The sequence below is a fragment of the Varanus komodoensis genome, unplaced genomic scaffold (assembly GCF_004798865.1).
Source record: "Varanus komodoensis strain SLA01 unplaced genomic scaffold, ASM479886v1 scaffold4, whole genome shotgun sequence".
Classification (NCBI taxonomy): Eukaryota; Metazoa; Chordata; class Lepidosauria; order Squamata; family Varanidae; genus Varanus; species Varanus komodoensis.
The window spans coordinates 11,918,763-11,932,540 of NW_025335941.1; the positions used below are offsets into that span (position 1 = coordinate 11,918,763).

The following is a 13,778-nucleotide window of genomic DNA, read 5'->3' on the forward strand; positions in this document are numbered from 1 at the left end:
ATAGTTTCAGTTTGTTCAACCAGAAGCCCAAGTTGCCAATATATCAAAAATATTCAGTGATGGTACAATTAAGATTTGGCTTATTAAGTAATTGTGGGTCAGAAAGACCTGACTTTAAATCTGAATGTAGCAGCTAGATCAATTATTATTATCATTAATTAATCCTCTAGAGAAGGGATAGAGGCCCAATCTAGATCTGGATACTAGCATGAAGACAAGTTTTTACGATATGAATCCTCTCTCCTGCACTTGGGACAGGTGGAAACAGCTGGGCTTTTTTTCCTGTTGGAGCATGCATACAATAGTGCCCTAAAGCAGTTACTGCTAGATCTCATCAAGTTTATTAGGCATCCTTATAGTAGCATAGGAACCTATCTAATGGTGATCCAGATCAATGGTCCATCTAGCTCAGCATTGTCTACACAACCTACCATTAAGCTATGGAGGGTATGAAAAGCCCCTGAGCCCCAGTCTTTGGAAATTAAAGTAGCCCCTGGGATTGTGGGGGGGGGGGGCAATCAGCCTCACTAGCTTTGGGATTCTTGTGTATTGAACTTGATTAGTCCCAAATGACTATGGCTAACTTGTATCTGAAAGAAAGCATTTTGCTTTTTCCATATAGCATGAGTTGTGTGTACAAGTCAAGCTTTGCATGTACAGCAACACAAATATAATGCTAGTACTGTTACTCCATGCACACTTAACATAATGGGAAGGTGTACAATCCAAAGGATTGACATGGTCTCTGCACATAGAGGGCAGGAGTCCATGCTTTGGACTTCAGCTCCCAACTTTCCTGGCCAATGTGTCATTTTAAAACATCCTAACAAATAGTTAAAATCTGTTAGGAGGATATTAAATTCTCAGTGCACAGAAATACATAGTAAACCTGAATGAGTTTCTAATTGCAAATATACTTACGTACCTTAGAATAGGGATGGGACAAACACTGTCAGAATCATCTCTCCAGGCAGTCATAGGATGCCTCTTTTGCTTTGCCTGGTCTTCCAAAGAGAGGCAAGCCAAGAGAAAGTCCACAAACACTTCCTGAGCCCTGGTTGCGCAAACTGTAACCTTCTTCCATGTCAGCAGCAGCAGCCCAAAAGGCAGCCATGGCTGGTGCAGAAGAGACATGCTTCTTGAGCAACAGTTGGGGGGTTGTTTTCCTGGTGGGTGCCCCATGGCCAAGCCTACTTCAGCATGAGAAGCCACCACTGCTTGAGCAGCCGCTTGGGCACATGAGCGCATACTGCTGGCACAGTATGTGGACCTTGGTTCCTAGCAAGAGCCCTGTGAATGTTGGACTTGGTTGCCAGGAATTCGACTCTGTGCCTCCACAAAGGGGTCCAGAGAGCAGAGCTCAGGGAAGCTGATGGATTCCCAACCCTGAATCACACATTCCTAATCACAGGTGGTGCACACAGGCTCCTCTGCAATGGCTGGTATGCATATACATGTGTTGGTGTGCGTGTATCTGCCTAACAATGCAGAATGAATTTTTTCTTCAGTAGCCATAGGTGTACCAAAGTGAAGTATACCTTATTCTGGCCGTATCATTCTAAGGCAAATTTAAGATGTGACCCTATGCAAGTTTAGACAGAAAAAAGTCCCAGCTGGGACATGCACAGAGTTGTAGGACTTGTTTCTGCCTAAACTTGCATGGGATTGTGACTTTAGGCAACCTGTTACCCTTTAGTTAATTTGGGCTACAACTCCCATCAGCCTCAGCCAGCATAGCCAATGGTTAGGTATTTTGGAGCTAGTGTCCAAAACTTATGGATAGCACCAGGTTGCCTACATGCCCCTGTTCTAAAGCTTTAACTTGTATGCTGCTTTGGGTATTTTATAAATAAGCTACTTGCAGAATTTATAAATAGGGTAAATTACAATCAGCCACTGATTTAGCCCTTCTGGGTGTTTGTAAGCTGAATGATCCTTGTGCAACTTTCTTTCAACGGTTAAGAGGTACTGTGGGTTGCCTAAAATAAGCAATAGCAAGAGACTGGGTTTCTGCTTTCATTATACCAGTTCAGATGTTCTATGCCTTGTAAACCCGGTTCTCTTAACCTGGTGAAAGCAGTGACTTTTGGGAAATGGGGCAGGGGGGCTTCAGAGATGAAAATCCTTTGTCATTGCACAGTAGCCAGGCATCTTCCAAACACTGGCTAATAATGGTTAGTCCTCTCAGCTGCCAGGCCACTACTTTTCTATATTTCTCCCAAGTTTACCAAATTATACAGAGGGAAGGAGGAAATACAGGAGCTGGTACTCCCTTGGTTCATGTAATGATGACTTATGGACATGCACAGTCAAAACCCGAATTAACAAGGACTCTGGAACTGTACTTTTTCCCATTTATCTCAGGCAAAGAACCAGAAAGGGTAGTGGGAGGGCCTTTAGTTCCCAGAGTCCTGCAAATTCCAAGCAAATTAAGAAGCTTTCAGCACAGAGAGTCAGAAACAGAGGCAGCCTGCCATTTTTCCTAACCCCTCGCCCCCAATTCAATGAGTCTCAGCAACAATGGGGTGCAGCGGTGTCATCAAACGCCGCATTTCCTGCTTTGGAAGCAGGAATGTCAGAAGCTTGCATGGCTTACTTCAGATAAGGTAAAAAAAAAAAGGACATTATTGTTTCATGGCAATAATATCTTGCAATTCAAGTTTTTCCTTTTAGTCAAGCTGGTAGAGCTGGCAGGTCTGCCTTAAAATGCCCCATACAGAGTTACTGTGATGCAGTTTCCCTAATTAACTGAACTTCTTAGGGACATACAGGCGAGCTTCTGTGCACCGTAGTCACTTAAAAACCAACCTTTTCTCTTCATTGATAGGCATCTAATGTCATGACACTGTTTCCAGGTACAATCCCTCCACTCATTAAGTCAGTTGTCCAAAGTGAGGAAGGTCTGGCAACCAATGAAGGGCTAAAGATGCTGGTGACCATTTCCTGTATCTTGGTTGGGGTCTTGCTGCTTTTTGTGCTTCTTCTGGTTGTGAGAAGGAGGAGGAGGGAACAGAGACTGAAGAGACTCAGAGGTAAGAATGCACACCAAATATTTGCTTGCATGTATGGCACTCATCCCACCGGGAGTGTTTAGCTGTGCAGAGATGAGCTTGTAAGAAGTTGCTGTAGAGCCAGTTTTTATGTTCCAGGAACAGCTGAATTGCTGCTTCCTCATTTCTGACATCATTCTGGTGCTGTTTCATATGTTGCATTTGAATGCTGGTTATTTGCCTTGGCTGCATCACACTGGAGCAAGAATAGACCGTCCTGTCAGCCCCAACCAGGGAAGCCCCAATTCACAAGGGACAGAATCATGTTCAACAGCAGTCAGCTCCTTTCTATAAGAACTGACCTGAAGAAGAGCATCGTGTTACCCAGTATCAGAAACATGGACTGTTTATTTGCTGGGTGCACATCCTACTTCTACAAAAATTGTGCAGAGTTCTTCTGTTGTAGCACTGGATCTCTGCTATGCACTCACCATCCTGAAGTGCTGCTCACCCATTCAGTGGGTGTGTGGCTGAGGCTGGATTGCCTCTGCCGGCTCCTGTGCATTTGGCCTGGAGGCTTGAAAACAAGTCTGTGTGCATACAAAAATATGCCATTCCTTATGTTAAAGAGAAAAACTGCCAGTTATTTTTAGAAGTTTAGAAACAGCTAAATGGTGTTTTGTTTCAGTATTCCTTGCTAGGTCACTCACAGTTTTCTGCTTGTTTTCATGTCATCCTAGGCAATTTAGTTTGGCCAGTGATTTTTCAGTCTCAGCATCGTCTTACCTGTTGCCTAGTTTTTGCATCTCCTCTGAGTGAGGCATAAAGAGGTTGACTACCAGAAGACAATCTGAGGAACATCTTAAAAAATTAGGGACTTGCAGTACTGACTTCTGTATTGTGCAGACGGGTGATTTAACATGGACTCCAATTGCTGTAGAACTGTATTCTTTGTTACCCAAGCTGATTAGCTAAGCAGCTGCTCCAAAGGCAAATTGCATTTTTGAATGTGGCAAATGGAAAGCTGCAGGATAGCTGTTGATTTCCCATGAGACTATATTCCCCAAATGCTCAGAAGTATAGCCGGCAAGATCCTAATAAGCAACTGTGAGGATAACAGCTGGGCTTCCTATTTTTCACTTCCCAAATGTAGTGATGCTCAGCCTTATATTGTGCAAGATGTTTATTTTATATTCAGACTGAATATTCCAACAAGTCTAAACTCTTGATTGTGCTAATGCTTTGAACATGGTGTTATTGGAGTTGGCAAATGACTTTCCCTTCCCAATCGAAATGTGTCATGTTTAGTAATTTTTCATTGCATTCATCTCCATGATGTCAGAAAAAGAGAAGTTATATGCAGAAAATAGCTGGTACAACTGGACTCCATTTATTATCTGGTTAACCAGAGAAAGGCTGCATGTTACAGAAGAACTGACTCATTGTCTCAATGAAATGATAATTTAGTTTAGAAAGGGCATCCTTGATAATAGAAACAATTTCCACTTCTGAATTCCTGTGGGGATGAAAAGCAAGCCTGTATTTAAAATTGTTATATTTTATTGTATTCATGCTTTTTCTTGTAAATCGCCTTGAGCACCCACTGAGTGGAAGGGAATTTCAAATATAGTACATAAATAATTAAAAGTCTGCGCATGCATTATGATTTCCAGGGCTATACTGCAGCTGGGAAAACTAATTCATTTGAGCTTGCCAGATTTCCTGCCCTGCATTTCATCTGATGATTGATAGCAGGCTGAGTCAAGTTTTCTTCATGAACTTTCTTCTACAAGACAGACCTCAGTTTGTGTGGGTTTTTTTTTTTTCAAATTGCAATAGAGTTTTTGCAAAGAAGCACCAGGAAAGCACATACATCTAATGTGACTGGCTCTGTCAGCACAACTAGTGCATAGTCACATGCTTTTTGGTGCTGCTTTATGCCCAAAGCAGATGTTTTTACACCAAACAGCATCCAAAAATACTTTTTGACAACATTTACACAAACAGCATCCTTTTCCATATTTTGAACTTCACTGCTGGGTGACAGAAAATTCACCACAAAGGTGGCATGATCAGTATTAGGGATCGGTGCAAATTCATTTGGGGGATGGAAATTGGTCAGGTCTCATCCGTTTGGGGCCCTGGACTCTGGTTTGTTGCTCATGTCCTGGTAGTGATTTGTTACAATATGAATCAAGCCAATTTGCAGGCATCCATATTCACCCACCAAACTTCAGCTAGACTTTTTTTTTTTTTTTTAGGAATTTAAAGGTATCTTGGTTCAAGTCTGGAATTCTCCAAACAATATTAGTCCTATGTTTTAAAGACATTTTAAAAGCCACAAAATGAAGTTTCAAAAATAATAAAAATATTGAGATGACACGCTTAATGCTTCTGTTACATTAAATAGGACAAACTATTTAACGATTTAAAACTGATTTTCTTGTTGCATCTCCTATTTTCTTGTTTCTCAAAGACCAGTGTTTGATATGGGCATGTAAAACTTGAGGTAAGCCCCACAGGGAATGATTAAGGACTCAAAATGTTTCCAACACAGCAGGAAGTAAATGAAGATAAAATTAATTGCATGCTTCGGAACACTTCTGATTTTTACAAACAGTGCAATAAATTTGTAGGCAGATAAAGGTAAATTCAGCATTTTATGTATGACAGATAAAGCAACCATTTTAAGGACTGAAATAAAGATTTGTATCAGACTTTTTTCCAGTTGGTTTCACTAACATGCTGCTATGTTGCTATTAGATTGTTTGTGAATTCTGCATAAGTAACATTATTATATAAGGTTCAAGATGTGGAAAGAGTTTCTTTTTCATTGACTTATCTGACTGTTACAAATGTGATGTTGACTCAGCCAGACCTAACATCTTTGGTTCACCAGCCTTTCTGCCTCTATGCTATCATAGTTGCTCCTCTCCATAACCCCTTTCATTCACATATCAGACTGAATGAGGTTTAACTATGTTTAGGGATCTGATAAGCCAGATTGTATATTAATCTTAAATATACAATCCAGGATCCAGGACAACTCCCTCCCTCTCTTAAGTTGTTGTACCTTGAGAACTCCATGGTAATGGGTAAGACAGGTTGGATAATCTATGATAATCTATGCTTCGTGTTAAACCAGGAGTAGTATCTTTGCCCTCTGTTGTTAAGGGTGCGATTCAATGGATGTTTAGGCAAAAAGGTTATATGGCTTCCAAAATGGCTGGGTGGGGGATGCTGAGAATTGTGGCACATGTTTCTGGCTAAACATGCATAGGATTGTGCTGAAAGTATCTGTTGTTCATGTGAACTGGTCTAAGTTAGGCTTATAAAATCTGTGATCACTATGCCAAGTGCAGCACTATTTACTGGAGTAGTATTAGTTCTCCAAGGTATCATAATCTGTTATCCAACAGAGGACATCTTCCAAGACAGGATTATCATCTGTTAGCAATCCAAAGCAGAGGATTGTCCTGTATAAAGTAAAACACCTTTCCACCCTAGACTGAATTCTGTGGGCACTTGCCCAATTTTGCCAGTAATTGAATGCATAATTAAAAAGCAGTATTCTAGGTTGCAGCACCTTCCTCATACCTTCCTACAAAACACAATGAACATTATGGGGAAGGATGTATAAGCAAGTGGCATGCATATGGTTGGTGACACTGATTAATATTAGTGATAAACATTCAAAGTTAACTCAGTTTTTATTCACTCAACAGTGTATATGACTCCTATGGAATAATGTAATCCAAGTATAGAGATCCTCTCCTGGAAATAAGATGAATTGATTCAGTATAATTAGTCATCATTTCTGAATTCTACATTTATGACATCAGCTGTTGAAAATAATGGGTTCATTTGAGAAGACTGTTTGTTAGATAAAAATAAGTGAATCAAAATGTTCTTCCTGAAGTAACGTTCACCAGTGAAAGAGAAAGTCAGTCCTTGTCTTCTTGCCTGGCTGATGCTAGGAAGATGTAAGATGGTTGTTCCTGTTTGCAAATGATGAAAATATGTTCAATTTGCAACCTCAAACTGAGTGGGAGTGCAATTGTCAGGAAATTGTTGCAATTTCCCAAGCTTGGATTCTAATGTACTTGCAGAAATGAACTCTTCCCACCACCCAATTCCACACTGTCTTTCTTGAACCTTCAGGGGAAAGAGGACACATTTTGATTGTAATTTTGACTGTTCAAAATTCACTTTTTGGAGGTGCGGGGAGGAAAGAGGCTCTCAACTTCAAGGATGCATATAAATTGAACCAAACTTTGAGAAGGAATTAAAGAACATCATGCTTTCACCATCACCATGGTTATATGTATGGGGAAATTATAACCATTATATTGCTAATAGTCCTTTCAGGAGACGTACCTGATTCCACAGTCAGAGTGATCGTATAATTCACTGCAGAAAATGGATAGCACATACGTAGAATAGAATGTATAAATAGTCATACTTCTGTGAGGGGTTGTAAAGCCTTGGCTTTTGTCTTCTGTGATGGCTTATACTAGCCCCCCAAGAAACATAGAATTGCAGTTTCTCATTCCCCCAAGCTTCAGCATTGTATTTAAGGTATACTGAATACGGATGTTTGCACCCTCTTGAATGCACAGCTTAAGATGGGGAGGGACTTGAGAGGGTCAGAGAAGTTGAGAGCAATGCTGCCAGCAGGCCAGACTGCTAGGCTGGTCTCCTAGTGGGAGCATCCAAGACAGAATGGTCAAAGCAGAGACATTACACTATGATGCATCCACTCTCTTCAGGAGTAATGGTCACATCAACAAAAGAGAATGATGGGGATTCAACGTAGTGATGGGGGAGGAGAAACTCCTAAAGGGCAACTGCTGGCCAAAAGATAAGACTCCCAGATCAGAAGAAAATAGAAGATCAAATTACAATTATGCATAGCATTGTCACTAAAAATGCAGCTAGATCAAATGAAAATACAGTGACCAACCAGCACAGAGACAAAAGGGAAGTCCAATGGTGCACAATTGTTACATAGAGTATGAGAAGTATGACTCAAGAAAAACTGGAAACCTTAAAGCGGGAAATGTAATGGTGGAACATCACAGTACTTGGTGTGAGCAAACTAAATTGTCTGGAATTGGACATTTTCAGTCAGACAAACACAAAGTGATTTACTCTAGAAATGACAAAGTCAGAAGAAATAGACTGGCTCTAATTCTGAGGCAATGTGTACCACAGACTATCATGTAAAGTCCAACTGAATCATCTCAGTCAGAATTCTTGGAAAACCTATCAGCATAAACATGATTCAAGTCTATGTTTCAAAAACAGATGCTGAGGAAGAAGAAGAAAACTTTTATGCAGGCATCAAAGAGTAAATTGATAACACATGAAAAGAAGGCATGATGATAATCATAGGTGACAGAAACATAAAAGGAGAAAACAAGGTAGCATCAAATGTTCTGGGAGGATTTGAGCAAGGGAAATGACTCAGAATTCTATGAATCTGTCCACCTATTTATTGAAATGCATATGTCAGGAAACTGAGAAAAACTATGCATGTGGACATCACCAGAACTTTTAATATCAACAATCAGAATAAAAATGAAAAAGATCACTAGCAGAAACAGAATGCCAAACTTATATAACATTTCTGAGGCATTTAAAGTCCACCTGAGGAACAGATTTTGGATTACTGAAATTTATGTGAACTGGAAGAACTCTGAAACAAGAGACATTGTTAAGGAAGAAAGCAAAAAGACAATTCCTGTAGGAAAAAAACAAGAAATAACCTTAGATGGATGAGAGAAGAAACTCTCAGAATTGCTAAAGACAGGCAATTGGGTGACAGAAATAGGGTCAGAATCGTGAATGCCACTTCTCAGCGAGTATCGCATAGTGACAAAAAGAACTGTTACAAAGGCAAGTGCAAAGAAGGAGAAGAATACCACAAAAGAAGAAAATGAAGAAACCTCTTTCAGAAGATAAAAAGGAAGAAGAAAAGAAATTCAAAGCTAGACCAGGAATGCTACAAGACAAACAGGGAAACATACTATCTGACAAGGATAAAATAAAGATAATATGGAAACAATATACAAAAGAACTATACAGAATATATCAGAAGATGACCAAATTCTTTGAAAGGGAATCATATGAGGAAGAACCTGCAATACAAGAAAGTGAAGTGAAAGCTGCTCTGAAAGCACCTGGAAGGAACAGAACTATTCCAAGCTGTGTAGACCAAAACAAGAATATGCCAACAAATATGGAACACAAAACAATGGCCCACAGATGGGAAATGCTCGATATATTCCAATCCCCAAGAAAGGAGATGCTAAGGAGTGCAACAACAATAGGATCATTGCATACATTTCCTGTTCAAGCAAAGTGATGATCAAGGTGATGTTCCAAAGAAACTACCCTGTATGGAATGAGAATTCCTGATGTTCAAGTTGGATTCTAAAAAGGAAGAGGCACTTGGGATCACATCACAAATATACATTGGCTACTGGAGCATACCAAAGAATTTCAGAAGATCAGTCTATGCTTTATAAACTATACTAGAGTCTTTGACTGTGGATCACAAGAAGCTACGAATGGTCCTGAAAGAAATAGGTGTGCGTCAGCCCTTGATTGTCCCAGTGCATAACTTGTATCATGGAGAAGAGAGAATATGGAGAAACAAAAAGATTTCATATAGGCAAAGGCATCAGACAAGGGAGTATGTTATATTTATAACTGTACGCAAAACATAAAAAGCTTGGTTCAGATCACGGGAAGAGGTGAAAATTGTTCCAAGATACATCAGTAGTTTAAGATATGTGGATACCATATTACTGGCAAAAAGAAGCAGTGAATTGAACTAAGGCGAATCAGAAAAGATCATCAAGTGTAAGTATATTTCACTGAACATCAAGGCCAGGATCATCCACACTATGCTATTCCTGATTACTAAGATATGAGTGTGAAAGCTGGACAGTGAAAAAAGCCAATAGAAAAAAAATGCCTTTAAAGCATGTTGGCGGAGGAGCTTCATGAACATACAGGACTCACAAAACTGAAACAAATGAGTCCTTGATCAAATCAAGCTAGAACAAAAATGGAAATAAAAATGACAAAATGGAAGCTGTCATACGTGATCATGAGACAGCAAATCTAACTGGAAAAGGCAATAATGCTTGTGAAAGTTGAAAGCAGAAGAAAGGGAAGACCAGCTATGATATGGATCAATTCCATAGATGAAGCCTCAGCCTTGAGTTTACAAGAGCTGAGCAGAGCAGTAAAGGACAGAGCATTTTGGAAGGCATTCATTCATAGGCGTGTCATAACAACAGGCGTGTCAGAGAAATCCAATATTTCAAAGGAACTGTATTCAAAGGATCTGGATTTCTATGAATCTTGGCCACAGATTCTGCAGCAGGGCTGGTGTCTTCTGGATTGCATAGACTTGTGATTTTTTTAAACTTTCAGACTTGTGTGAAAATTTAGTTATTCCAAAGTTACTTGAAATTTTACTGATACATACTTTTAAATTGCATACACACATTCTACATTTTATACATCTCTGATCTTTTTTCTGCCTCCGGCATGTAATACTATTTCATTTCATATCAGATCCTACCCATTGATTCTATGGTGAGCTAAGAAAAATACACATGCCCAGCATGCACATGTGAAATGTTGCATGAAAGAGAAAATTACCTAAATTGTGCTGACATTTTAGTATGCCTTTCCAAAGTGAAAGAAAAAATCCAAGTCTGACAAGGGGTAGAAATCTAATGTTCAAATCATATCCAGAACAGATTAAATAAAATCCATACATCCCTATATATACACATCATCATGTGTGTTTATGTAAAATGTTTGTCTCACAGCTCACAGTAAAATAATAGCATTTAAATAACAATTAAAATCCTCAAAACTGAAAACATGCAAAATAAGTTGTTAATCCAACAGCAAATATAGCAGCATCAATAATAATAAAAACACTCAGTAGCATAAAAGGAGCAGTTCCAGTAGACCCTGAAAGCATAAAACCAAAATGAAGTGGCAAAAAAATCCTCTGAAATTGGGACCAGGAGAGCTTCTCCATGGAAAGTATTCCATCATGTCAGTACCACAATGAAAAGGCACCCATCAAACTTCAGCTGGTCTTAGGATTTTAAAGTTATCTTGGCTGGAGTCTAGAAACGCACAGCTAGCCAAGAAGGTCATGCAGGACTGAAGCAATGTTTTGCATGGCAGCCCATACAATACTCTGGTTGGTAGCATTTTGGATCAACTGATGCCTTCAAAGGGTAGCCCCTCATAACACATGTTGTAGCTATCCAGTCTAAGCTTGCTAAAGCAGGACTGGCTTTGGTCAAAAAGCCAGTCTTTTCCAAGCTAAACCTGGTAAAAGCATTTCTAATCTTTGCTGGCATATGGACGTTCAGAAGTAACAAGGGATTAAGGAGCCACCTCTAAGCTGCACACCTTTGTATTAAGAGGGGGTTTAACCACCATCCAGTACTGATTGAATAGGTAACCTTTGACCACCCTACTTTCAACTCCCTCTTCAGATACTTTAATTTTATCTAAATTAAGTTTCAGGGTTTTTTTCCCTCTCACATCTGGTCCCTCACCATCAGGAAAAATAAACTTCAGTAGTCAACTGTGTTAAAACAATTTGATTTAATTAAGCAAACATATGGTGCTAATGAACTGTTTATGTAATGCTAATACTTTTCCTGTTTCCTTCCAGATGCAAAGAGTTTGGCTGAAATGCTTATGAGGTAAGAAGAATGTATAGAAATTTACAGCTTGGTTAGGATGAAAGGTATCCAACTTTGACAACATTTTTTTAAATGTATAGCAACTTCCGGGGAAACACCCCATTGAGTTATTTGTAGGAAATAGAAAAGATATTTCCAAGTTACAATAATGTTGGAAGAGATTTGCAGACAACTGTGTAGCTGGTTTAGTCATACAAATTAGCCTGGATTCAAGGAACCAAGCATTCATTCATTCATTCATTACTGTTATATCAAAGTGATCATAATAAAATATCTCGTATAATGTTCTGATTTCACTACCACTTTCCTGCTCCTTTCCTGCTTGTTTCTGTCCTTCACTACTCCTGCCTGTTGCAAAAGTCTCTTCTGAGGACAGAGAACCCTCCTTTGTTTTGCAAGTTAAAAAAAAATGATTTATCTGGATTATTATTTTTAAAGAATATACAAAAATCCCTGTAACATTTTCATGTGTCCCCCAAAGTGAGCAACTTTCTTGAAGCATTGGTGGAGGAGCAAAGGTAATGGATGCATTCAGAGTGATATTTTAAAAAACCTAGGCAAGCTCATCTCATTTCAATTTCCTGCTTGAATATCATCAAATATGGAACCTGGTGAAGAATAGGAGAGCTTTATAAGTTTACAAGATTTAAGTTGCAATGTGTTGACATTTGTTGTCTTTTGGCTCCACCCCTTTTGCCATCAGCCCTTCCCATGGTTGGACTGCAGCCCTGGAAAGCTTCCCCGAAAAGCTTCATTTGGAGCTCATTGGCAGCAGGAGTCCCCTTACTGCCAATGGCAGCTTATGCTGTCTCGTCCATGAAGGACGATGGTGTCCCTGGATGTACAAGCCTGTACCCTGTTACTCCTCAGTATAGGGGTGAGGCTGGAATTTACTCTGTGACCAGGCATTTTTTGAGTGCTCTCTTTCCTTGTGGGGAAGCACTGAATGGGGCAGAGTTGAGTATGGCCTTTGCTAGTGGACCTGCCCCCTTGCTTACCTGTGGACTGCCTTCTGTTTTCAGCCCAAGCTGCAGCAGTAGAAATGAGGTTCCTTGTGAGTGTATATCTTGCTTTTTCAGACAGGGCAACATTCTGGAGCACAGAACCACAGTGAAGCCAATATAATGTCCTGCTCTCATTTCAGTCAGGACAATCGTGAGCCTTTAAAAAGGAATCACAAAGGGTTCAGGAGGACAAGCATCATTCATTTGGCCTTTGTTTCTTTTTCATCTCTCTAGCTGCGGCACATTTGCTGTTTTCTGCAAAGGGCTTGTTGTTGTTGTTGTTGCTACAGATGGTTCTACCACCAAGGTGCCAATGGCCCAATGCCTAGTTTTGTAGATGTAGGGGCAGTGTGATGTGGCTACATTGCAATTGTCTTGATGTGAGGTTTTCTGTTTCCTGTTTGGTGTTTCTATCCTTCTGATGGCATGCCATCATGGGTTACATCAGAAGTCTATCTTTCAAAGGTCAGGGGGACAGAAAATGGGAAGGTAGCTTGGACTTCTCTGTTGACTTCAGTGGGGAGATTTTAACTTCCATCCTCTTTTTCAGGCAAAATGTAACACCTGTGTTGAGGGTAGGAAAGACTGCTGCATGACCATAATTTTCATTTTCTTTTCCATCCCCTTAGCTTTGCTCTACCCCACCCCACTTTCTGGTGATTATCTTGGCCATAAAGTCCCATCAGTGAAAGTGTGGGTACAGTCATGTACATTTTACCACCAACATAGAGTTCCACAGGGGGGTTTCATAAAATAGAATATTAGAGTTGGAAGGGGACATGAAGGCCATCAGTTCTGATCTGCTGCTGTTTCAGGATGCCAATTTACACCATTCCAGTTCTGCCTTGAATGTCTCTAGCATGGGAAAGCCCACGACCTCTCTAGGAGAGCAATTTTAGAGCAATACTATTCCACCCAGATAACCTAAGTCTTGTCCTGATAAACATATTGCATGTTACCTCTTGCAATATGTTTCAGAATGAGGAATAGGGGGTTAAACTCATGAAAAATGTGAATTTGGGAAGTTTTTAAGA

The 13,778-nt window shown here is 39.9% G+C and overlaps 1 protein-coding gene across 1 annotated transcript in view; it reads left to right on the top strand.

Annotated features, from left to right (window-relative positions):
• The window catches only part of DSCAM (DS cell adhesion molecule), a 377,225-nt gene that overhangs the window by 326,554 nt on the left and 36,893 nt on the right, over positions 1-13,778 (top strand). The window contains exons 27-28 of the mRNA XM_044441999.1: positions 2,856-3,032; positions 11,710-11,740. Of these exons, the coding sequence (XP_044297934.1) occupies positions 2,856-3,032; positions 11,710-11,740 (208 nt within the window). The remainder of the gene's footprint in view (positions 1-2,855; positions 3,033-11,709; positions 11,741-13,778) is intronic.